Source organism: Bos indicus x Bos taurus, chromosome 13 (assembly GCF_003369695.1).
Source record: "Bos indicus x Bos taurus breed Angus x Brahman F1 hybrid chromosome 13, Bos_hybrid_MaternalHap_v2.0, whole genome shotgun sequence".
NCBI lineage: Eukaryota > Metazoa > Chordata > Mammalia > Artiodactyla > Bovidae > Bos > Bos indicus x Bos taurus.
This window is the reverse complement of record NC_040088.1, coordinates 49889521-49911911: the sequence shown is the minus strand read 5'-3', so window position 1 is coordinate 49911911 and position 22391 is coordinate 49889521. Positions and strand designations below refer to the sequence as shown.

The window sequence follows — 22391 nt, the reverse complement described above, 5'->3', positions numbered from 1 at the left end:
TCTATCTGAAGCTGAAACCACGGGTGTCCAACTCAGGCTTGGGGAACACGGAAGATAAGGTTATCAGCACATGCCCATCAGGGCACAGTTTCCCTTTTGCTGTCTGTCCCTGTTTTGATTCTATAAAGAGATCCCAGGGGTTTTATGGAAAACAGTGTCAGAAGCATACACCAGCAGTACTCTTGTCTGCTGAACAAGGGCATGCAAAATATTACTTGTTAGGAAGTAAGGGAGACAGAAAGGACAAATGATGCCAAGCAAAGTGGGTGTATTGTCCAGTGGATGGTCAGAGAAAGTATGGCCTCAGGCTTGTGCATGTTTTCTTTTTCCTTTCTTGGCTGTGCTGCAGGCATGTGAGATCTTAGTTCCTGGATCAGGGATTGCTCAGAGTCTTAACCACTGGACCTCCAGGAAGTCCTTTTCTTCCTAAAAGAAGATCTTAAAACTTTAGCTCCCCCATTAGATTTAATTTTATAAGAAGTCAGTAAACTACAGTTGTTAAAAGTCTTGCCAATATCCCACTGGGTTCTTTGCAGTCACTACAGGATAACTGGGAGTTCAGCTTGTGACGGGGAAGTCAGACACAACAGCATCTTCAAGCATGATGTGAAGAATACAAAGGAGCCAGTTCCAGAGACTGGCTCTTGAATCATACCCTGACCTTTTTTCTTTTGCTTGTTTTATTAAAATTTCATCTCTGCACCATAATAGACACAATTGGTTAGTAACCAATGTTTTCTGCAGTCCGAATACATAGCAGTGATTTTTCTGTCCTTGAATCTTAGAAGGAGGCTTTGGACTCGCCAACATGCTCCTTTCACAGTTGAGGTCGAGAAGGGCGAAGTGACAATGGCATGAGCCAGGTCTCTCTCCCGATTCCCAGTTCAGCAGAACTCCCTCCACAGGCTCCCCAGGGAAACCTGTTATGCCTCCGACTTCCAGATTCCGTGCTGTCATCCTGCAAGCGCTGCAAGCTGGGGTGACTTTGGGCAATGACATCGTGGCCCTCACGGGGTTTGCACATGGCAGAAGCCTCCCTGGAGCCGCCCGCCCGCCCGCGGAGTGTGCGCGCTGTTTTCGCACTCTGCCGGGTAGTCCCGGCGAAGGTCCGGGACCGGGTTGTGGACCAGGGTCTCCAGAGTTCCCTTCCGTCAGGTGAGGTCGCGAGGGGACTTCCTCCGATTTCTGGGCCCGGAAAGGCTGACCCTCGCCCGGCAGCGCTCCTAGCCGCACGAGAAAGGGGACAGGCGGGCCCACGCCCCCTTCTCCCCTGGGCCCCACTCCTGCCACCCCAGGGCTCGGGCCGTTTTCCTTCTGCCCTTCCCTCGTTTTCCCCACCGGCGTCTCCTCAACTTTTCCCACTTGGTGTTTAAAGGCGCCACCGCCCCCCTCCCTCGGCGAGCAGCTCGCGCGCCTAGTGCGATCCTCGGCCCCTCCCCCCGCCTCTCCCCTCCTCCTCCCGGATCCACGCCGCCCGCTCCCCTGGCGCCCGCCCGGCGGTCACGTGCGCCGCGCCCCGCCCCGTCACGTGGCCCCGCCCCGCCCCGCCCCGCCCCCGCGCCGGCGCGCTCCGACGTGCCCTGGAACTCACCCGCCCCCGGAGAGCCGCCTGCGGGGACGCGCCGGCCGCGGCCGCCGCTGAGTGAGCGCCCTTCAGGTTCGTCTGGGCGCCCCGCCGCCGCCAAGCAGGGCCAGGAGGGAGCCGCCCCCCCGCGAAGCCGCCGGGCCCTCGGTGAGGTTGGTGAGGAGAGGGGAGCCCGGGCGGAGGGCAGGTCGGGGCGGCGCTGCACAAAGGCGCCCGGGGCCGGGGCTGCGGGGCCGGGGGAGGCGTGTGCTGGCGCGCGGCGACGCCGGGGTGCGCGAGGTGCGGCCGGCGGGGTCCGGGCGCCGGGCGGGCGCGGGGCGCCGGGCCGCTGCCTGCCGCTCGGCCGACGTGGGCGACGGGGTTTTAAATGGCTGGAAGTTGTGGCTCCTCTGCCCCCCGGGTTTCCTGACTTCCTGTGAGAGGGCAGTGCCCGCCGCCCCGCCCCCAGGAAGGAGGGTGGCGGGCTGTGTGTGTGTGTGTGTGTGTGTGTAAAAGACTGGCGGTGCCGCCCTCCTTTCTGGCCTCCGGCCGGCGGCGAGCCCGCTCCTCAACTGCTGCAGGGGGTGCAACCCCCGCCCGCCCAGCAGCCCCGGGAGCCGATCTGGGGCTCCTCGAAGGCTATTGATCCCCCCAGACTGGGCATGGGGACTTCTGAAGCTTCTAGAGGTGCCCCGCCCCTGCTCAGTGGGCATCTGCTTCTTTCTAGCCCTTCTGCGAGGATTCTCCTCCACCGTTCTTAATTTCAGAGCACCCTCTGTGCTCTTCTCAGGTGTATGTGAGTGTGTGTGTGTGTGGATTGTCTTCTAAGGATGACTGTCCTTGACGTGTGGCGTCTGAAGTTACCGCAGACCCTTTGACACGAAAAGGCCACAGGGTCATTCTCGAGGCGTGGTGATGTTTTCCTCCTGACGGCAGCCGCCGTTTTCCAGGCACTCGGGAAGGCGAGCATGTTCAAAGCGTGGCTGTATGAAAGTTCTGATGTGTCTCCAAGTGAAGTATTTGTTCTCGGGACAGGTTGTTAACATTCGTGTTGCTTTTTGGTTAATTAGAACATGGGAGGTAATTAAAAGAAAAGATTTGTTTACGTTATTTTGAGCTGTGCTGGGTCTTCGTTTGCTGTGCGCAGGCTTTTTCTCTAGTTGCGGGAAGCAGGGGCAACCGTTCGTTGTGGTGGGTGGTCTTCTCTTTGCTGTGGCTTCTCTTGTGTCCTCTGGGCTCTAGAGTGCGGGCTTTGGTAGTTGGGGCAGGTAGTTGTGTCTCAAGGGCTTAGTTGCTCCGCGGCCTGTAGGATCTTCTGGGACTAGGGACCGAACCCGTGTCACCTGCATTGCAAGGCGGATTCTTACCCACCAGACCTCCAGAGAAGCCCCGGTGGTGGATTTTTTGGAACATTGAGGTATGTGTTCCTAACAGGAGGTGAATACGGGGAGGAAGGAAGGAACTTTGAATGAAGAGTCCACTCGGGTTCTGATTAAGATTCTGCCTCTCAACTTCTGAAGGTGAGACCTTGGAAGACTCTGAATGTTACAGTGAAGGGTGGCTCAAAAACGTCCAGCTCCTGGCCGCGCCTCTTTAATACCCAGACACTGGGAAATGGTGGCCTGGAGGTGGATCTATATCCAGTGTTCTTACCTGATCCGCAGGAGGGTGCCTGACAGGACAGGATGTCTTTTGTGTTATCTTTTGGTCGGAGTAGATGGTCTGGCTGCTGGGGCCAGTATTTCTCTCTTTCTCTCTGTTTTAGACAATGCCTCGGAAATGTTTCTGAGCAGAGTTTGGCTTGACTCAGCCTCTAAAGATTTGACCCTGAGTGGGGCAACTGGAAGAACCTGAGGAGCTGGGCATGTCGGTGTGACCCCTGGTTGTAGGATGCTCTGCTGCTCTGGAAAGGGACTCTCTGGGGAAGATGAGTTAAATGAAGTCTAATGTACCATATTGCACGTGCATGCCCCAGTATGGGGTGGTAGGTTTCTGTTCCTACTTTATGGAGGACAGAAGTTGGAGAAGATTGCTAACGCACTGATTCTTGTGATGTGATGTGATGCCATCTGTAGAGTGGTTGTCCATATATAGTCAATATTTTATGTATCTTTAGTTTTTTGTTTTTTTTTTACATACTACACTAGTTGTGAGGCACAAGTGAAAATACGTAAATACTGCAGAAAAAACAGTGTATTATTTGTAGTCAACCATTTGGCAGTTCTTTCATTAATAAGAAAGTATCTGCAGAGTGCTTTTTTTACTAGGTTGACAGAAAATGTGTTTTACGAATGTAAAGTGCTTCAAGTGATGCAGTTGACAATTCTGAGAATAAAAGGGTAACAAACAGTTTAAGTTAATTAAGACAGTGAATACAATGCTGTGTAAAATTACTAAGTGGTAGCTTCCCTGATGGCTCAGCTGGTAAAGAATCTGCCTGCAATGTGGGAGACCTGGGTTTGATCCCTGGATTGGGAAGATCCCCTGGAGAAGGGAACGGCTACCCACTCCAGTATTCTGGCCTGGAGAATTCCACGGACTGTGTAGTCCAAAGGGTTGCAAAGAGTCAGACGTGACTGAGCGACTTTCACACTCACACACTCATTTTTGCGTATATGAGAAAACTGGTGCTAGGAAAAAGCAGGTTAAGGTAAATCTGCCTAAAGTGGACATTACAGTTTTGTAGTAGTGAGAGAGAAGAGTGAAATTAAACTTTTATCTTATATGGAATAGTTTTAGTTGTACTTGCAAACATGCATTGTTTTGTTGAATGAATCAAAAGTGAAAAGGCACGATGGTACCACATAGCATCATTGTGCTTCAAAATCATGCTCTTTTGAGGAACCAATTGGGCCGCTATCTTTGTGGTTTCTTTAATTGTTAACTGTTCTAATTGTGCCACATCCTCATTTTTGGATGGCTTTGCAGTGATTCAGCCATTTTCCTGTTTTATTGACTTAATATTTTGCAGTTTCAGTGTGCAGTTGACCAGTTTTTTAATTGAACTGAACTACCAGATCATGACCTCTCTAAGCACCTCTTGCCTTGATAATCTAGTGCTTCTCAAATTTTAGTGTTTGTGGGAATCACCTGAACTTCTTAAGCCCCATGTAATACCAGTGCTGCCAGGACCTCACACTAGTGCTGTCACGTGGAAATGTGATGCCAGTCACCTTTGTAATTCTCAAGTGTTTAGTACTCACACGATAAGTAAGGAAGTTACAAAGAAGCCATGAGATAAATCTTATTATCATTTTGTCTGTATGACAGCTTCAGACTCCCATGTGTGTTTTACACTTAGAGCACGCCTCGGTTTAGGTTAGCCACAAGTTACATGCTCAGTAGGCACATTCGCTTAGCAGTGGCTGCTGTGTTGAACAGTGGTGGTTCTGGAGTCTGCAGTCTAAATCACTGCTGTTCTAAGTGAGCTTTCAGATTGGCTGCATCAGCAACCCTTGGGAACTTGTTAGAAATGCACATTTTTGGGCCCCACCTCAAACCTACTCTCATTGGAATATCTGGGATTTCATTAATCTACAGCATATGACTATAGAATGCGTATGTGGTGTTTTGGATATGATCACATGACAGGAAAAATTCATTAGGGGAAAATTAAGGAATATGGTCATTATTGTCAGTATTGGTTCATGGAGTGTGATGAATATACTGTACTAATGTAAGATGTTTGCAGTCGGGGGAACAGTGTACAGGGTATATGGGAACTCTGTACTATCTTTGCAGTAAATCTGTGAAGCTAAAACTCATCTAAAAGAACGTGTTTTTAGTTGTTGTTGTTTCCACACCGTGTGGCATGTGGAATCTTAGTTCCCAGACCCGGTGTTGAACCCGTGCCCCCTGCAGTGGACGCTCAGAGTCTTAACCACTGGCCCATCAGGGAAGTCCCAAGAATGTTTTTTTTTTAAAGCAGCTCTCCAGGTGATGCCGTCTTTCACTAAAAGTGAGACGCAGTGATCTGGATCACTAATATGACCTGCCCTACTACAGCTTGGGTGGCAGGATGGAGGCTACAGTTAGGTCTCCTAGGGTAATAATAGTATTTTAGTATTAAGAACTAAAACTTACAAAGCACTTAACATGTGCTAGGGATTATACCAAGTCCTTTGCGCATATTCACTTGTTTAACTTTCACAATATGTGATATATACTATTAATCAGCTCCCTTTCACAAATGGAAAAAACGCTGAGGCTCAGAGAGGTTGGGTGCCTTGTCTGAGGTTACATAGCTAGCTAGAGGCAGAAACAGGGACATTTGACAAGGTGCTCATTTTAAAAGCAATCAGTTCAGTTGTGAGTGTTCTCTTTGAGTAAGTGCTAATTAATGTGAGTGTTTTGTATCATGCATTCCAGTTTACAAAGTACTCTTTCTCTTTCCATTTTCCTAAGGATCTTTTGAGGTATGTATTGCTTCTTTAGTTTTATAGATAGTTCAGGTGCTGAGGGCCTGTGAGTTGCTAAATGGCAAGCCCTGATTTAAATTTCAGTCCTTCAACCCTGAGTCCTGTGCTCCTTCACCACTGGAGAATTCAAACTGTTAATACGTTTTGAAGTTAGAGCAGTGTCTTTAAAAGTTAAGCTGAAAATTGCCTGTATGTTGCTGTGTATTACTAGTTTGTTTTAAAAAATAGTTTTATTGAGTTAAAATATACATACACTAAAATAAAAGTCAACAATAAAACGGCGTGAGCAGCGACATTGCTTAGCATTGTTCTAAGCAAAACAAGCCAGACATTGATGGTTATATACTGTATATGGTTGGTGCTTTTCTGTCTCCGTTTGGTTTCCTTGAGGAAGCTGTGATTAATGCGATGCTTTTTTATCATGCTTTATAGTTTACTAAGTACTTTTTCATGTTTTCTCTACCCATTCTCACAGGGATCTTCTGAAGTTTGTGTTGTTTCCTGTTTTACAGAGGGTTGAACCACAGTTGGTTTAGGCCTTCACCACTTGATAGGCCTCTGGGTCATTTCCAGTTTCTGGCTGTTATGAATAAAGCTGTTACGGATGTTCATGTAAGGCCTTTGCAAGGACTTATGCTTTCGTTTTTCTTGGATACATACCTAGAAGAGGAATTTCTAGATCATATATTAAATGTATGTTTAACTAAGAAATTGCCAAAGTGCTTTCCATGGTAGCGGTACTACTCTGCATTACCACCAGCAGAGAATGAGAGTTCCCAGTTGCTGGTATCCTTGCCCTGCAAAATATCCTTAATGTGTATTTAAAGCCATTCTGGTAGGGGCGTAGTGATACCTGGTGTGGTTTTTTTTTTCTTAATATTTATTTATTTTTGGCTGCTTCAGTGTTAGTTGTGGCAGGCATGGTCTTTGCTTGTGTTGCACAGGCGCCACAGCCCTGGGCTCAGTAGTTGCCATGCACCGGTCCTCTAGTTGAGGCTCTCAGGCTTAGTTGTCTGGTGGCACGTGGTATCTTAGTTTTCCCACCAGGGATTGAACCCGAGTCCCCTGCATTGGAAAGCAGATTCTTAACTACTTGACCTCCAGGGAAGTCCCTGATATCTGGTGGTTTTAATTTGCCTTATTAGAGTTTTGTTTAACAGCTTTATTGAGGTATAATTGCTGTAAAATAAACTGGACATATTTTAAGTGTGCATTTTGATGAGTTTTGACATAGGAGTAGGCCTGTAAAATCATCACCATTTTCAGGATAGCAGACATACCCATCTCTCACCTCCTAATTTCCTTAAGCCCAAAGGTAATTCATTGCTTTTGTTCCCTGGTAACTATTTCTGTGTGTTTCTGATCTGCTTTCTGTCACTGTTTATTACTTTGTATTTTCTAGAATGTTATGTAGGTGTAATCATAGAGTATGTGCTCTTTCTTGTCTGGATTTTTTTCACTCAACAAAATTATCTTGAGATTCATCCAGTTTGTTGTGTATATCAGCATTTTGTTCCTTTTTATTATTGATTGATATCCCATCGTGTGGATATTACACAGTTACTTTATGTGGTCACCTGTTGGTGGTCATTGGGTTGCTTCCATTTAGGTGCTGTTACAAATAAACCACTGTATACATTCGTGGACAGGTCTTTATATGGACTTGTGTTTTTATCTTCTTTGGTAAATACCAAGGAGTAGAATCCCTGGGTCGTATGGTTGGTGTATATTTCAAGGTTTTAAGAATCTGCCCAACTTTTCCCAAAGTAGTTGTACTGTTCTACATCCCCACCAGCAGTATGTCAGAATTCTGGTTGCTCCACATTCTCAGAAATACTGGTATGGTCAGCCTTTTAATTTTAGTCATTCCAGTAGGTGTGTGATGTTATTTGTGTTTTTAATTTGCATTTTCCTAAGGACTAAAGACTTCGGGCATCTTTTCATGGACTTCTTTACCATCTATAAATCCTCCTCCTTGGATATGAATACTTGTCCATTCCTATCTTTTGCCCCTTTTTTATTGGGTATTTGTCTTCTTGACTTCTACAGTTTTTGTGTATTCTATGTATGAGTTCTTTGTTGGAGATAAGTTTGTGTCTGAGATATTTGTGACTATGTTCATAAGGGATATTGGTCTGTAGTTTTTCTCTTTTATAACTTCTTTTTCTGGTTTTGGCATGAAGACACGCTGACTTCATAGAATGAGTTGGGATGTGTTCTCCGTCTGTTTCAATTTTCTGTAAGAAGTTTGTTTAGAGTTGGTATTGTTTTCCTTACACTTTGGTAAAATTCACCAGTGGAGCCATCTTGGCCAGGAGTTTTCTTTGTGGGAAGATTTTTATAGACAGATTCAGTTTATTTAATAAACATAGAATGATTTAGGTTATCTGTTTCTTAAGCAAGCTTTAGTAATTTGTCAAAGACATGTATCTGGTTCATCTAAATTGATGAATTTATTAGCATAAAGCTGTTTATAATGTTCTCTTATTTTCCTTTTAATGTCTTCAAGATCTATAGTTATATCCCTTGTTTCATTCTTAATGCTGGCTATTTGTGTTTTTTCTCTTTAGTCCTTGGTCAATTTGGCTAGAGGATTGTCAGTATTACTGATCTTTTTTGAAGAACCAGCTTCTGGTTTTCATTGATTTCCTCTAACATTTTTCTGTTTTCTCGTTTACTGATTTCTGCTCTGATCTTTATCATGTCCTTTCTTCTGCTTGCTTTGGGTTTAATTTGCTCTTCTTTAGTTTCTTAGAGTGCAAGCTTACATCACTGATGTGAGACATTTTTCTTTTCTGATTGTTGGCATTTGGTATATAAATTTTCTCTGAGCACTGCTATGGCTGCATCCCACAAACTCTGAGATGTCACCTTTTCATTTTCACCCAATTCATATCTCTTATTTGATTTCTTGTTCGACCTGTGGTTTATTTAGAAGTATGTTGTTGTGGAGTTTTCAGAGTATATTATTTATGTTATTCCAGTCCTTACAGATTTATTAAGATTTGTTTCATGGACTAGAATATAGTCAACAGAACATGTATGTTTATAAGAAACTACTGAACTAGCTGTACCATTTAGCATTCCCACTAGTACTGAACGTGTGTCCAGTTGTTGGTATCTTTGTCAGCCCTTGATATTGTCTTTGTTTTTTAAAAATAACTTTATTCTAATTGGTGGGTAGTATCACCTTGTTTTGATTTTAGTTTGCATAATTGGTTTTCTAATGTTTTGTAAAACAATTTAAATTTGAATGAGAAGAGTCATGTTTTTTGTTTTTCCTTCCAGTAGAGGACAGGAACTTGTAAGGCCGCAGTCCCTAACCTTTTGGGCATGAGGGGTTGGTTTCACGGAAGACAGCTTTTCCACAGACCTGAGCAGGGTGGTGGGGGCGGTGGTGTTCAGGCAGCAAGCAGCCTGAGCGATGGGAGCGGCTGGGCTGCGCACCGGCTCCCGTCTGCGGCCTGGGCATTGGCAGCAGCAGCAGTTCATCACTGTCTGTGCTACAGAAGTGCTACTTTTCAGTTTTCTAAAAGGGTGAATGTTTATTTGCCTTTCAGTCTTTACTTTTTAAGAGGATTGAAAGCTGTGTGAGGATTGAAGTGATTTTTATAGTTTTGGGGTAGACTTGTATAAACTGATTTAAATTATATTCTCCATTTTACATTCCCACCAGCAGGGCACATGAATTCCAGTTTCTCCACCTCCTCACCTCCTTATTTCTGTTGTTATTTTTACAGTAGCCACTCTCATGGATGTGGCATGGTGTCTCATTATGGCTTTGATTTGCATTTGATTTGCTTATTGGTCATGTGTGTATTTTCCTTGGAAAAATGTCTATTCAGGTCCTTTGCCTACCTGACTCTGCTTATTGCAATTTATTTTGAAGTAGATTGGCATAATTTAACCTTTATAATGAGTACTTTTTTCTTTTTTTTTTTAAAGTAAGTTATTGATGCCTGACTAGACCTTTGCAATGACCCCACCATAATAATCACTATATTTGTTTTTTTGTTTTGTGAGCTATATGTTTTTGTTTTTTAAGCATGGAATTAAGTTGAATGTAAATAGTCATTTCAGAGATTAGGAGGGTAATGTGTATAGTTGCAGAGGAATATCTGAGTTGGTCAGGGTGGGGTGGCAGTTAATGCTTGGGTAACCAGTGGAGTCCTGAAGTGAATGGAGTTTTTCTTCTAAAGTGAATTATTAGAGGATTAGAGGTCTTATAAAACTTAGTAAACACCAAGTTTATGATTTTCTCTTTAATATGTAACAACGATTAGTGACGTGAACTGAGACCCTGGGCAATGAATGGGTGCTCCCCAGAGGGAAATCAAGGTGTTACAACAAGCACAGTGGGTGGGATGCCGCAGAGGCAAGATGAAAATTATGTGAACTGTAAAAATGATAATTTCTTTTTTTTTTTTTAAGCTAGTTAGTTAATTTGGCTACGTGGTGATTGTGGCTTGCAGGGATTGAGCCCCGGGCCATGGCAGTGAAATCCTGGGATTGTAACCACTAGGCCACTGGGGAACTCCCTTAGCTGATTATTTTAGAAAGTTCTTAGTGAAAAATTAAAATGTGTGACTCAGGTGTTCAGAATCTAGGAGGAAGAATCCATAGACTGGAGTGCATGTAGAAGGGAGTGAGAGCTGAAAAATGTGGAAGCCGAATGTTGATCATAGTTCAGTTCAGCCGCTCAGTCGTGTCTGACTCTGCGACCCCATGAATCGCAGCACGCCAGGCCTCCCTGTCCATCACCAACTCCCGGAGTTCACCCAAACTCATGTCCATTGAGTCGGTGATGCCATCCAACCATCTCATCCTCTGTCGTCCCCTTCTCCTGCCACCCTCAATCTTTCCCAGCATCAGGGTCTTTTCAGAAGAGTCAGCTCTTCGCATGAGGTGGCCAAAGTATTGGAGTTTCAGCTTCAACATCAGTCCTTCCAATGAACACCCAGGACTGATCTCCTTTAGGATGGACTGATTGGATCTCCTTGCAGTCCAAGGGACTTTCAAGAGTCTTCTCCAACACCACAGCTCAAAAGCATCAATTCTTCTGTGCTCAGCTTTCTTTATAGTTCAACTCTCACATCCATACATAACCACTGGAAAAACCATAGCCTTGACTAGACGGATCTTTGTTGGTAAAGTAATATCTCTGCTTTTTAATATGCTGTCTAGGCTGGTCATAGAGGAGTGATTTTAAAGGTTCATGGGAAGCTACTATTGTATAGTTAGCGTTTGGTGACATAGACTACGAAGGAAAAGGAAGTTTAACCTGTTGCATCAAGCAAATATTCCTTTTGTTTTTTAGTCTTTTTAATAATTGAGTTTTTTTACCTTTAGACTATCCCTCGTGGTAGCCTATGTCATCCCATTAAAATTCTTCGTGTGTGAGTGAATCTGAAAGGATTAAAAGCCAGTTTAATGGTTTTTAATGTGAAAGGGCTTGATCAGGACTGTTCAGTAGAGTACTGAATTTACAAATTTTTTGGGAATACAGTAGGCTCCTCATTTTCTGCTCTGTCATTTGGGTCAGTATTTATATTTCCATGTATAAGATGAGGTCACTTTAGAGTGGACCCAGAGCTATAACAACCACTGATAATGGAGAACTCGTAGTACCTCTTAAATGTAATTTGTGTTTTGATGAGAAAAGCATTGTATGAAAGTAAACAAGAGATGGAATGTAAGTTTATTTAAAGTGGGGCAGCATAATGTAAGATATGTTCATAGGAATGTCAAGTACGCATGATACCACTTTTAGTTTGAGTTACAGTTTAAGAAGACAGTTCTCTAATGATAGGAAGCATTGAAATCAAGCACATAAAAGCCAGGTTGGGAGAATGTGTCACTACAGGCTCCAAGCTCATCTTGTATATTTCCTGCCCCGGGCCTTGAATCAGTTATTTCTCCAAAAAGCCTTGGTCCTTTTATTTGAAGAATGGTATTAGAGACCTGTGTGTGAGTGCTGTGTGTGCTTGTTGCTGCTAAGGTGTCATTTCTTCTGACAGCAGGATTCATGTGTGGTGTACTAAGCATATAGCCATATATCTGTAATACTTGTTTGTGCAATCTGAATCTGTGGTAAACAAAGTGAGTTCACATTTCTGTTTCCAGGTCTAATCCGTTATCGCAGAATCATTCTAGCTTCCTCCCTTGCGTGTCTATAAATTCCAACATTGGGAAACTTGGCTCCCACCATCTACATTCTCTATACTTAATTTTTCAATTCCAGTGTGTGTATGCGCGTAGCAGTATCAGAATTTTTAGTTCATACTCCCACAGGAGATGTTGTTTATGTGTTAGTTATATGCAGTTCCTTTGTGTTCTTATAAACTTGACTTATTTCCACAGTAAGTGACGTCAGCCTCTGCCGCCATTCCTGCTCTGTTCGGTGAGGTCATTCCATCCGTGTGTAATACTGCTTGACCATCGAGTCACATCTGCTTCCCTGCTGGGATCCCCTCAACCTCCTAAATGATTATTTAGAATTTGAAAACATTGGAGTACATGCTTGTGTTGTAAAGATGAATGGGTTTTGACAAGTGCATAACGTATTGTGTACACCATTACAGCATCATACAGAATAGTTTATTGACCTGAAGGAATCCGCAGTGCTTCACCTGTGGAACCCTCCCTCCCTGCCTCTCACCCCTAGCAATCACCGTCTCTGTGGTTTTGACTTTTCCAGACTGCCACACGATAGAATCATTCTATATGTTGCCTCTTCTGTCTATATATTTTTCTTTCACTTAACAAAATAAATCTGAGACTCACTTCTGTCTTCATAGCTCAATAGCTCTTTTCTTTTTATTACTGAATAGTAATGAAAGGTCCATCTAGTCAAGGCTATGGTTTTTCCTGTGGTCATGTATGAATGTGAGAGCTGGACTGTGAAGAAAGCTGAGCGCAGAAGAATTGATGCTTTTGAACTGGGGTGTTGGAGAAGACTCTTGAGAGTCCCTTGGACTGCAAGGAGATCCAACCAGTCCATTCTGAAGGAGATCAGCCGTGTGTGTTCATTGGAAGGACTAATGTTGAAGCTGAAACTCCAATACTTTGGCCACCTCATGCGAAGAGCTGACTCTTCTGAAAAGACCCTGATGCTGGGAAAGATTGAGGGTGGCAGGAGAAGGGGACGACAGAGGATGAGATGGTTGGATGGCATCACCGACTCAATGGACATGAGTTTGGGTGAACTCCGGGAGTTGGTGATGGACAGGGAGGACTGGCGTGCTGTGGTTCATGGGGTTGCAAAGAGTCGGACACAACTGAGCGACTGAACTGACTGACTGAATAGTATTGTTTGGCTGTCTCACAGTCTATCCTTTCACCTTTTGAAAGACATTTTGATTGCTTCCAGTTTTGGGCAGCTGCTCTGAATATTTGCATGCAGGGCTTTTTGTAGAAATAAGATTTCATATCATCAACCTTGTTGCTAGATTGTATGGTAAGACAACATTCACTTGTGTAGAAACTATTAAATGACTTCCAAACTGCCTCCACCATTTTGCATCCCCACTAGCAGTGAGTGAAAGTTCCCATTGCTCTACATCCTTATCAGCATTTGGTGGTGTCAGTCTTTGGGATTTTAGCCATTCTAATAGTGGTACAGTGATATCTCATTGTTTCAGTTTGTTCCGTTTTCATTCCAGTCCCAAAGAAAGGCAATGCCAAAGAATGCTCAATCTACAGCACAGTTGCACTCATTTCACACGCTAGTAAAGTCATGCTCAAAATTCTCCAAGCCAGGCTTCAGCAATACGTGAACTGTGAACTTCCAGATGTTCAAGCTGGTTTTAGAAAAGGCAGAGGAACCACAGATCAAATTGCCAACATCCCTGGATCATTGAAAAAGCAAGAGAGTTCCAGAAAAACATTTATTTCTGCTTTATTGACTATGCCAAAGCCTTTGACTGTGTGGATCACAATAAACTGTGGAAAATTCTAAAAGAGATGGGAATACCAGACCACCTGATCTGCCTCTTGAGAAACCTATATGCAGGTCAGGAAGCACCAGTTAGAACTGGACATGGAACAACAGACTGGTTCCAAATAGGAAAAGGAGCACGTCAAGGCTGTATATTGTCACCCTGCTTATTTAACTTATATGCAGAGTACATCATGAGAAACGCTGGACTGGAAGAGAAACAAGCTGGAATCAAGATTGCCGGGAGAAATATCAATAACCTCAGATATGCAGATAACACCACCCTTATGGCAGAAAGTGAAGAGGAACTAAAAAGCCTCTTGCTGAAAGTGAAAGAGGAGAGTGAAAAAGTTGGCTTAAAGCTCAACATTCAGAAAACGAAGATCATGGCATCTGGTCCCATCATAGGAAATAGATGGGGAAACAGTGGGAACAGTGTCAAACTTTATTTTTGTGGGCTCCAAAATCACTGCAGATGGTGACTGCAGCCATGAAATTAAAAGACGCTTACTCCTTGGAAGGAAAGTTATGACCAACCTAGATAGCATATTGAAAAGCAGAGACATTACTTTGCCAACAAAGGTCTGTCTAGTCAAGGCTATGGTTTTTCCAGTGGTCATGTATTGATGTGAGAGTTGGACTGTGAAGAAAGCTGAGTGCCGAAGAATTGATGCTTTTGAACTGTGGTGTTGGAGAAGACTCTTGCGAGTCCCTTGGACTGCAAGGAGATCCAACCAGTCCATTCTGAAGGAGATCAGCCCTGGGATTTCTTTGGAAGGAATGATGCTAAAGCTGAAACTCCAGTACTTTGGCCACCTCATGCGAAGAGTTGACTCATTGGAAAAGACTGATGCTGGGAGGGATTGGGGGCAGGAGGAGAAGGGGATGACAGAGGATGAGATGGCTGGATGGCATCACTGACTGGATGGACGTGAGTCTGAGTGAACTCCGGGAGTTGGTGATGGACAGGGAGGCCTGGCGTGCTGCAATTCATGGGGTTGCAAAGAGTCGGACACGACTGAGCGGCTGAACTGAACTGAATGACACAAAGTTGAGTATTTTTTCATGTGCTTATATTCTTTCATGATGTGTCTTTTCAGATTGTTTTCCATTAAAAAAGTTGGTTCTTTTGTTGAGTTTTAAGAGTTCTCTGTGTGTTCTGGATAAAAGCCCTTCATCAGACATCTATTTTACAGATATTTTCTCCTTGTCTCTGGTTCATGTTTTCATTTTCTGTATCTTTCACAAAGCAGGAATTTGTAATTTTAAGAAGGTCCTCTTTAATTTTCTCTTTCATGAATTATGCATTTGGAGGTGCATTTAAAAATTCATCATCAAACCCAAGGTCATATTACTTCCTTTTAAAATTGGAATATTTTTGAGACTTCCCTCCTCTTCCAGTGGTTAAGAATCTGCCTTGCAATGCAGGGGTCAGGGGCTCAATTCCTGGTTGGGGAGCTGAGATCCCACTTACCACAGAGCAGCCAAACCTGACCCCTGCAATTTAGAGAGTCCATGCCCAGCAATGGCAAGGTCCTGTATGATGCATCAAAGATCTGTGCTGCAACTACGACCCAAATCAGCCAAATAAATGAATATCTAAAAAATAAATTGGAATATTTTCGCACTCTCATAACAATCCAAGAAAAATTCTTAGGTCCCCCTCTTTTCTGACTAAAGGAGGACTTCCTGGCATAGATCTTTCTGAAATACTACATGCAAGTATCACTTTTATTAAAAGATGCTTGCTTTCTGAAATACTTCTTTTGTTGTTTCCTCTTTTTGTATTTAAATCTGGTTTTGAATTTCCTTTATCAGTTTATGCTTGACTGTGTTTTCTATTGCTTTCCAGTTAACTGATTATTTCCTGTATCCCTCCTATTTTTACTGTTTCTTTTTTTTTTTTACTTTTTTTTTTTTTTTTTACTGTTTCTTTATGACCAGAATAGTTTATGACAACGAATCAGTATATTTTGCTTGTCTTCTTTAGGCCTAAAGAAATACCTTATATCCTATACATTTTTATTCTTGGAAAACAGGGATTGCACATTCAGAAGAAACCTTAGTATCCCTATCATGGCCTATAGTTTCTTGTTAAGTGAATGATCTAGAGAACTATTCGGTGAAATACTTTCTTATTCTGGAACTTATGCTGGAGTTGTTTTAAACTTTTTTGTTGTGCTCATTAAGGTCTATTTGATTTCTTTAGTAGAGGCCTATTCAGGGAGTGTTAAACAAGTACTTGTAAAGCTGCTGGAGGACTTCATGTCAAGAATTGGTACTTAAATTGTGATATTTTTAAGTGGATTGATACATATGTGAGGCTGTATTAGGATTTTGTTGTTCATGGTATTAAAATTGTTAAATATTTAGTACATATATGTATCAAACTTAAATTTGGATATTTGGTCTTAAATTTGGTCATTAATTATGGATACATTTGTCACAGTCCTCTTGAGACTTTGTTTACTTGTTTACTTCCTGTTGTACCAGGTAATGATCTCATTCTGTGAGATGTAGTTGATTAAAGCAGATGTCCAGGGGGAGGAAGATAGCATTTGCTGAGCTGTGTAATTTGTGCTCGGAAAGAAATGAGAAAAATTGTAGACAGAAAGGAGGAGGCCATTAAGAGTTTAAAATAGCAAGGTAGAAATGTATCTGATTTGGTGGGGAGCGAAGTAAAAGCTCTAAACAGTTGTGTGTCTGTTCTTATTGAAATAGCAGAAGGTCCATGGGTAAGAAGTGCTTCATGCCGCAAAGAGAAGCAGTGGTTGTTACTGGACAGTAGACATGCAGAGCTCTATCCTAATGGTTGGGTTCTTAGTAGTTGTGTGTGTGTGTGTGATGAAAAAGGGTAGAGGAGTGTGGTGATGGATGTTGAACATATTTCAGTAAGTGGAGTGTTGTGTTTAAGAGGGTGATGGTGTTAAATGAGTAAGGATGCTAACCAAAATACTTGAGAGGTTAAGATAGCAGGATAAACAGTAGTATGTAATAGGGCTTCCCAGGTGGCTCAGTGGAAAGGAATCTGCCTCCGGTGCAGGAGATGGGAGTTCAGTCCCTGGGTCAGGAAGATCCCCTGGAGGAGGAAATGACAGCTCACTCCAGTATTCTTGTCTGGCACATCCCATGGACAGAGGAGCCTGGCGGCCTATAGTCGGTAGGTTGCAAAGAGTTGGACCCAACTTAGGGACTAAACAACAGCAACAAGTAACCTAAAGGGAAAGGAATTTGAAAAAGAATGTGTGTGTGTGTGTGTGTGTGTGTGTGTGTAACTGAATCTCTGTGCTGTACACCTGAAACTTGCACTATATTGTAAATCAGCTATGATTCAATACAAAATAAAAAAGAATCCATAGTTTGGGGAATAGAGGAAGAAGCAAACCAAAATTAAAACCATAAACATCTGTTTTAATACAGCTTACGTTTTTAAATAAAAATAGGAGCATGAGTTATCCATGTATTTGCAGATCAGTTGCCCTTAGATCTCAGTTTTTAGAGTGTGTGTGTGCTGTGTGGTGGCATACTGTTGTTCAGTGGCAAAGTTGTGTCTGACTCTTTGTGGCCTGCTAGGTCCCTCTGTCCATGGGATTTCCCAGGCAAGAATACTGGAGTGGGTTGCCATTTCCTATTCCAGGGGAAGTATTTTAGAGCCATCCCACAATTTTATTTGTACATATAGTTTTTAATAGGGCTTTTCTCTTCATATTTGTTATGTCCAACTTTTCTTAGACCTTGGATTGCAATATATAATTCCTGCGATATGACTTTCTAGAAGTTTATTATTTTAGTCGTCTCAGGGGCTTCCCACTTCACCCCTCACCCCTATTCCCTTGTAGCTCAGTTGGTAAAAAATCTGCCTGCAGTGCAGGAGACCCAGGTTCAATCCCTGGGTTGGGAAGATCCCCTGGAGGAGGAGATGACAACCCACTCCAGTATCCTTGCCTGGAAAATCTCAGGGACAGAGGAGCCTGGTGGGCTGCAGTCCATGGGGTTGCAAAGAGTCCGGCATGACTGAGCAACTAACGCTTGCTTACTTACTGTCTCAGTTCCTGTTATTCGCCTCCTCTCCCTCGCGCCCCCCCCGCCCCGTGCCCTCTGGCTCCTGTCACCTGCCTTGTGTCTACCTACCTGTTTTGTCTGCGGTCTTTGAACTGCTTCTCCATCTTCCTCCACCCTGCAGTTCTCATTTCCTTTACAGTAATGAAAGCTTGAGTCTGGGCGTCCCATGCTGAGTGTAGTGAAACTGCCTTATGTTCTCCCTGACTCCTCCTCCTCCTTCTCCTTATCTGTGTGCGGTCAGTGGGGCAGCTGTGGTGGCAGGGCCGCCTCTCACTGCCCCTCGCCCCTCCCCTTGCAGTTTACTCCTTATTCTTTTTGCTTCCTTTGCTCCTTTCCTGCGGATCAGTGTCTGACCAGCTCTGGTTCATCTGGGCGCCCCTAGCCTTCTGTGGATTCCCTTATTTGTTCATTATCTTCAAAGGTGTTTCTTAAATTGTTACTTCCTGGAAAGTAACAAATTGCCTGAGGGTAAGTATTTCAGTGTGGAATTTTGAAAAGCTGTAGTGAAAACCTTTTCTGTAGGTAAAAGGATTAACGCTCCTGGTGACTAATGTTCTGGTAATGCTTGAAAGTAAAGGCGGAATGATTGGAAGCTTAGAATTTCTATTTACCGTGTCAGGAAGGACTGGGTGGATTTGGCAAGGTAGTTTCTGGCGGGGTAGATTCTGGATGTGGTGAAGTTTTGGGTGCCTGTTGGAACACCCCAGTGGATCTGGCGGTTGTGTCCTAGTTGTCTTTAATCTAGAAGACTCCCTCATTTCATGAAACTGTTTAAAGCATTCAGGTGTGTTTCTCATAGAATGTCTCACATCCCGGATTTATTCAATTTTTATAAAAGTTGTTTCTCATGTTAACAACTTTTAACATGAGAAACATGTTAAATTTTAAAAAGTCATTTCTGTCAGGATAACAAAGGTGGAAATGAAGTTGAAGCAAAGTGGAAATGAAGTAGGAGGGGCAGTGGTGAAGTATACTTTGTGTTTTTATGTGTTTGGAGGGTGTTGCTGGACACAGCCCTGATGTGCAGAATTGTTGGTGTTCCTTACAGCTGTTGTAAAAACAGTCATGCACTGCCAGTAACATCGCCTTTCTTAGTCTTCTTTCAGCAATCCTGGTTAAAATTAATGAAATTTATTTTTTTTTATAGGTTTAAATGTAATGCTGGATGTTTAGTTCTTCTAAGGTACGTTTCTTATTTTTACTATTTTTTGAAACAGCATTACTCTATTAAATTCATTATCCAAGTAATTTGTTTCTACAAAGTAAATTTGAGTTGCAGAAATTGTGTGACTAGTTATCACCTGGGCTTTATCTGTTTTGGAGGATGTTGTCCTCAGGGTGTGGTGGTTATGGCACATACGGCGTCAATAATGCCGTGCCCAGTACTTGGGTGCTGAGGAAAATTGGTAGGCCGTTGTGGGACCTTGTGTAAACATTTCTGGTGTAGTCAAGAGTTACTCAGGTTTGCCTGAGAATTCTCGAGTATTGGGCTGAGTGTGTTTTCCTGGGGCTGCTGTATCAAACAAAGTGCTGCAAACTGTGGACTTAAACTACAGAAACTTGAGTCATTTCCTAGGGGTCCAGTGGTGAGGGCTCTGTGCTCCCACTGCAGGGTGTGTGGGTTCAATCCCTGGTCGAGGAACTGAGATCCTGCATGCTGTGTGGCGCGGTCAAAAACACCACCAAAAAAACCGGAAATGTGTCTACTTGTTTTGGAGCCGGAGGAATAAGTACTCCAGGGAGAACGCTTCCTCGCCTGTACCAGCCTCTGGCGCCTGCTGGCAGTCCTTGGTGTTCCTTAACTTGTAGCTGCTTCATCCCCAAGTTCTGCCTCTATCTACACGTGGTCATCTTCCTTTGTGTGTCTCCTCTCCTTATCTCCCCTCTTCCCTCCTTAGAAACACATTGGATTTTAGAAAAAATAGAGAAAGTGAAGTCACTCAGTTGTGTGCAACTCTTTGTGACCCCATGGACCATAGCCTACCAGGGTCCTCCGTCCATGGAATTTTCCAGGCAATAGTACTGGAGCGGGTTGCCATTTCTTTCTCCAGGGGATCTTCCCAACCCAGGGATTGAACCCGGGTCTCCTGCGTTGCAGGCAATCGCTTTACCATCTGAGCAACTGGGGAAGCCCATTGGATTTTGGGCCCACCCTAATCAGCACAACTCATCTGAGATTGACTGTATCTGCCAAGACCCTATGTCCAAGTATAGTCACATTCACAGGTCCTGTGTTAGGACTTAGACGTACCTTCTTGGGAAACCGCCTTCATCCCACAGTGGTTGGGGCCTGACTTGAATTGAGCAAAATCGAGCTCCTGTGATCATTTTGAAGCCTAAATGCTGTGTTTTACAAGGTACTAAAATATTTGAAATTGGTATAGAAATAAAAGTGAATCCTAGATTTCTTAAGCCAGGTTAGGTCTGTTTCTAGTAGATTTTGAGTGGTGTGTATATAATTTATTTTTGACATTTACAACTAAAAAGATTGGATATTTGTTGGAGTTTGTGGAATTCAGCTTAATGAGGATTGTGGTCCTCCTAGGGGGGTTGTAAGAGGAAACAAAAGTAAATTAGCAGTTTATTTTCTCTGTGTATTTTGCCTAAAAATAACTGGTGTTTTTTTCCCATTAGTACTAGGAAATTAAACTTACATATTTGGATCACTTTTTTTTTTAAAGCTCAGTCATACCCTTGATCATTTTAGAAAATAGAGAATTTTCGAGAATTCATTGAATGGCATTGAGGATCATTGAAATTGTAGCTTCAGCTTCAAAGAGGGTTTTAGGTGAGACACACAGTGAACCTGGCTTAATGCCTGGCCCTTGGTCAGTGCCTAACATGTATCATTGTTAGTGAGCCTTTCTGAGAGAGAGAAGGAGGTGTGAGCAGTCAGGAAGAGAAGGAGAGTTCCTCTCACCTCTTATTTTTGATAGTCGTATGTCTGACTGGTTAGCGTATTTGCCATTTCAGTCATTGGTTTGGCTTTGGTCATAAATGATTGAAATATGTAGATTTCCTTTAGAATGAGAGCATTTTTACTTCAGGGTGGTAAATACAGTATTAGGCACAGGTTTAGTTTCTAGATTTGAGATTTGAAGGTATTGTTCTTTATCATGTGATGCTTGTGAATGAATATTAAAAATCCAGACCAGGTTAACTTTTTTCTGTATTCTCTTCCCCAGTTAAATAAAAACAGCTGCAGTGATCCACAAAGCCACAATGTGGCCAAGCGTCCTTTCTGAGAGGTGAATATTGCTGAGTGAAGATGGCTGACAGAGGCGGGAAGGCTCTTCCAGGGCCAGTGTACATCGAGGTGGAGTATGATTACGAGTACGAAGCGAAGGACAGGAAGATTGTGATAAAGCAAGGGGAGCGGTACCTCCTGGTGAAGAAGACCAATGACGACTGGTGGCAGGTCAAGCCAGACGAGAGTTCCAAAGCGTTCTACGTGCCGGCCCAGTACGTGAAAGAGGTGGGCCGCCGAGCCCTGATGCCGCCGGTGAAGCCGGCCGCGGGGCTGCCGAACCACTCTGTGAAGACGGCGCAGAGTCTCCACCTCCAGAGGTCTTCGGAGAATGTGAACAGGTTGCCCGAGCTGTCAAGCTTTGGGAAGACATCCTCGTCTTCTGTTCAAGGAACAGGTCTTGTTCGTGATGCCAATCAGAATTTTGGGCCCACTTACATTCCAGGTCAGACCATCAACCTCAGCCTGGACCTGACCCACAATAATGGAAAACTCAACAGTGACTCACATTCTCCCAAAGTTCCTGGCCAGAATAGGACACGCTTATTTGGTCACTTTCCCGGTCCGGAGTTCTTGGAGGTAGAGAAACCTGGCTTCCCCCAGGAACAGTCTTGTGATTCAGCGGGAGAAGGCTCAGAACGGATCCAGCAGGATTCGGAGTCTGGCGATGAGCTGAGCAGCAGCTCCACTGAGCAGATAAGGGTAAGACCGACTGACGGGTGGTGATGGAACACTTGTGCCACCTGCAGAACCATTTGATTATAGGTGTTATTATCTTTACAAATTTACTTTATCAAAGTATGGTGGTGTTAATTTCTGCTGTACAGCCGAGTAATTCATGTATACATATATATTTTTTTTCATATTTTTTCCATTTTGTTTACTACAGGATATTGAATATAGCTCCCAGTGCTATACAGTGCGACCTTGTTTTTTACAAACTCTTTATTATAGGTGTTATTTTAATTAAAATCTTTGTAAGACTTAAGAATTGTTTTGCTTTATGTTCAGAGTACATAGGCTTTTTTTTTAAACTTTATTTTCAGAGTACTTTATTTTTTTTTATTTCAAAGTATTTTTTTTTTACTTTATTTTTAAATTTTACTTTATTTTCAGAGTACGTAGGTTTATCCAGAGAGAGAGAGAGAGAACATGTGAAATAAC

The 22391-nt window shown here is 43.3% G+C and overlaps 1 protein-coding gene across 16 annotated transcripts in view; it reads left to right on the top strand.

The window, feature by feature from the left end:
• The first annotated feature begins 1562 nt into the window (after window positions 1–1562).
• ARHGAP12 (Rho GTPase activating protein 12) overlaps window positions 1563–22391 on the top strand; it is a 118219-nt gene continuing 97390 nt past the window's right edge. For 3 of the 16 annotated variants that reach the window (XM_027559798.1, XM_027559793.1, XM_027559794.1), the window contains exons 1-3: window positions 1587–1732; window positions 19128–19163; window positions 21166–21929. In XM_027559798.1, coding sequence (XP_027415599.1) covers window positions 21249–21929 — 681 coding nt within the window. In that variant the 5' untranslated portion in view covers window positions 1587–1732; window positions 19128–19163; window positions 21166–21248. Of the gene's footprint in view, window positions 1738–19127; window positions 19164–21165; window positions 21930–22391 lie in introns of all 16 variants that reach the window. The other 13 variants (XM_027559802.1, XM_027559796.1, XM_027559792.1 and 10 more) reach the window with 11 other exon arrangements.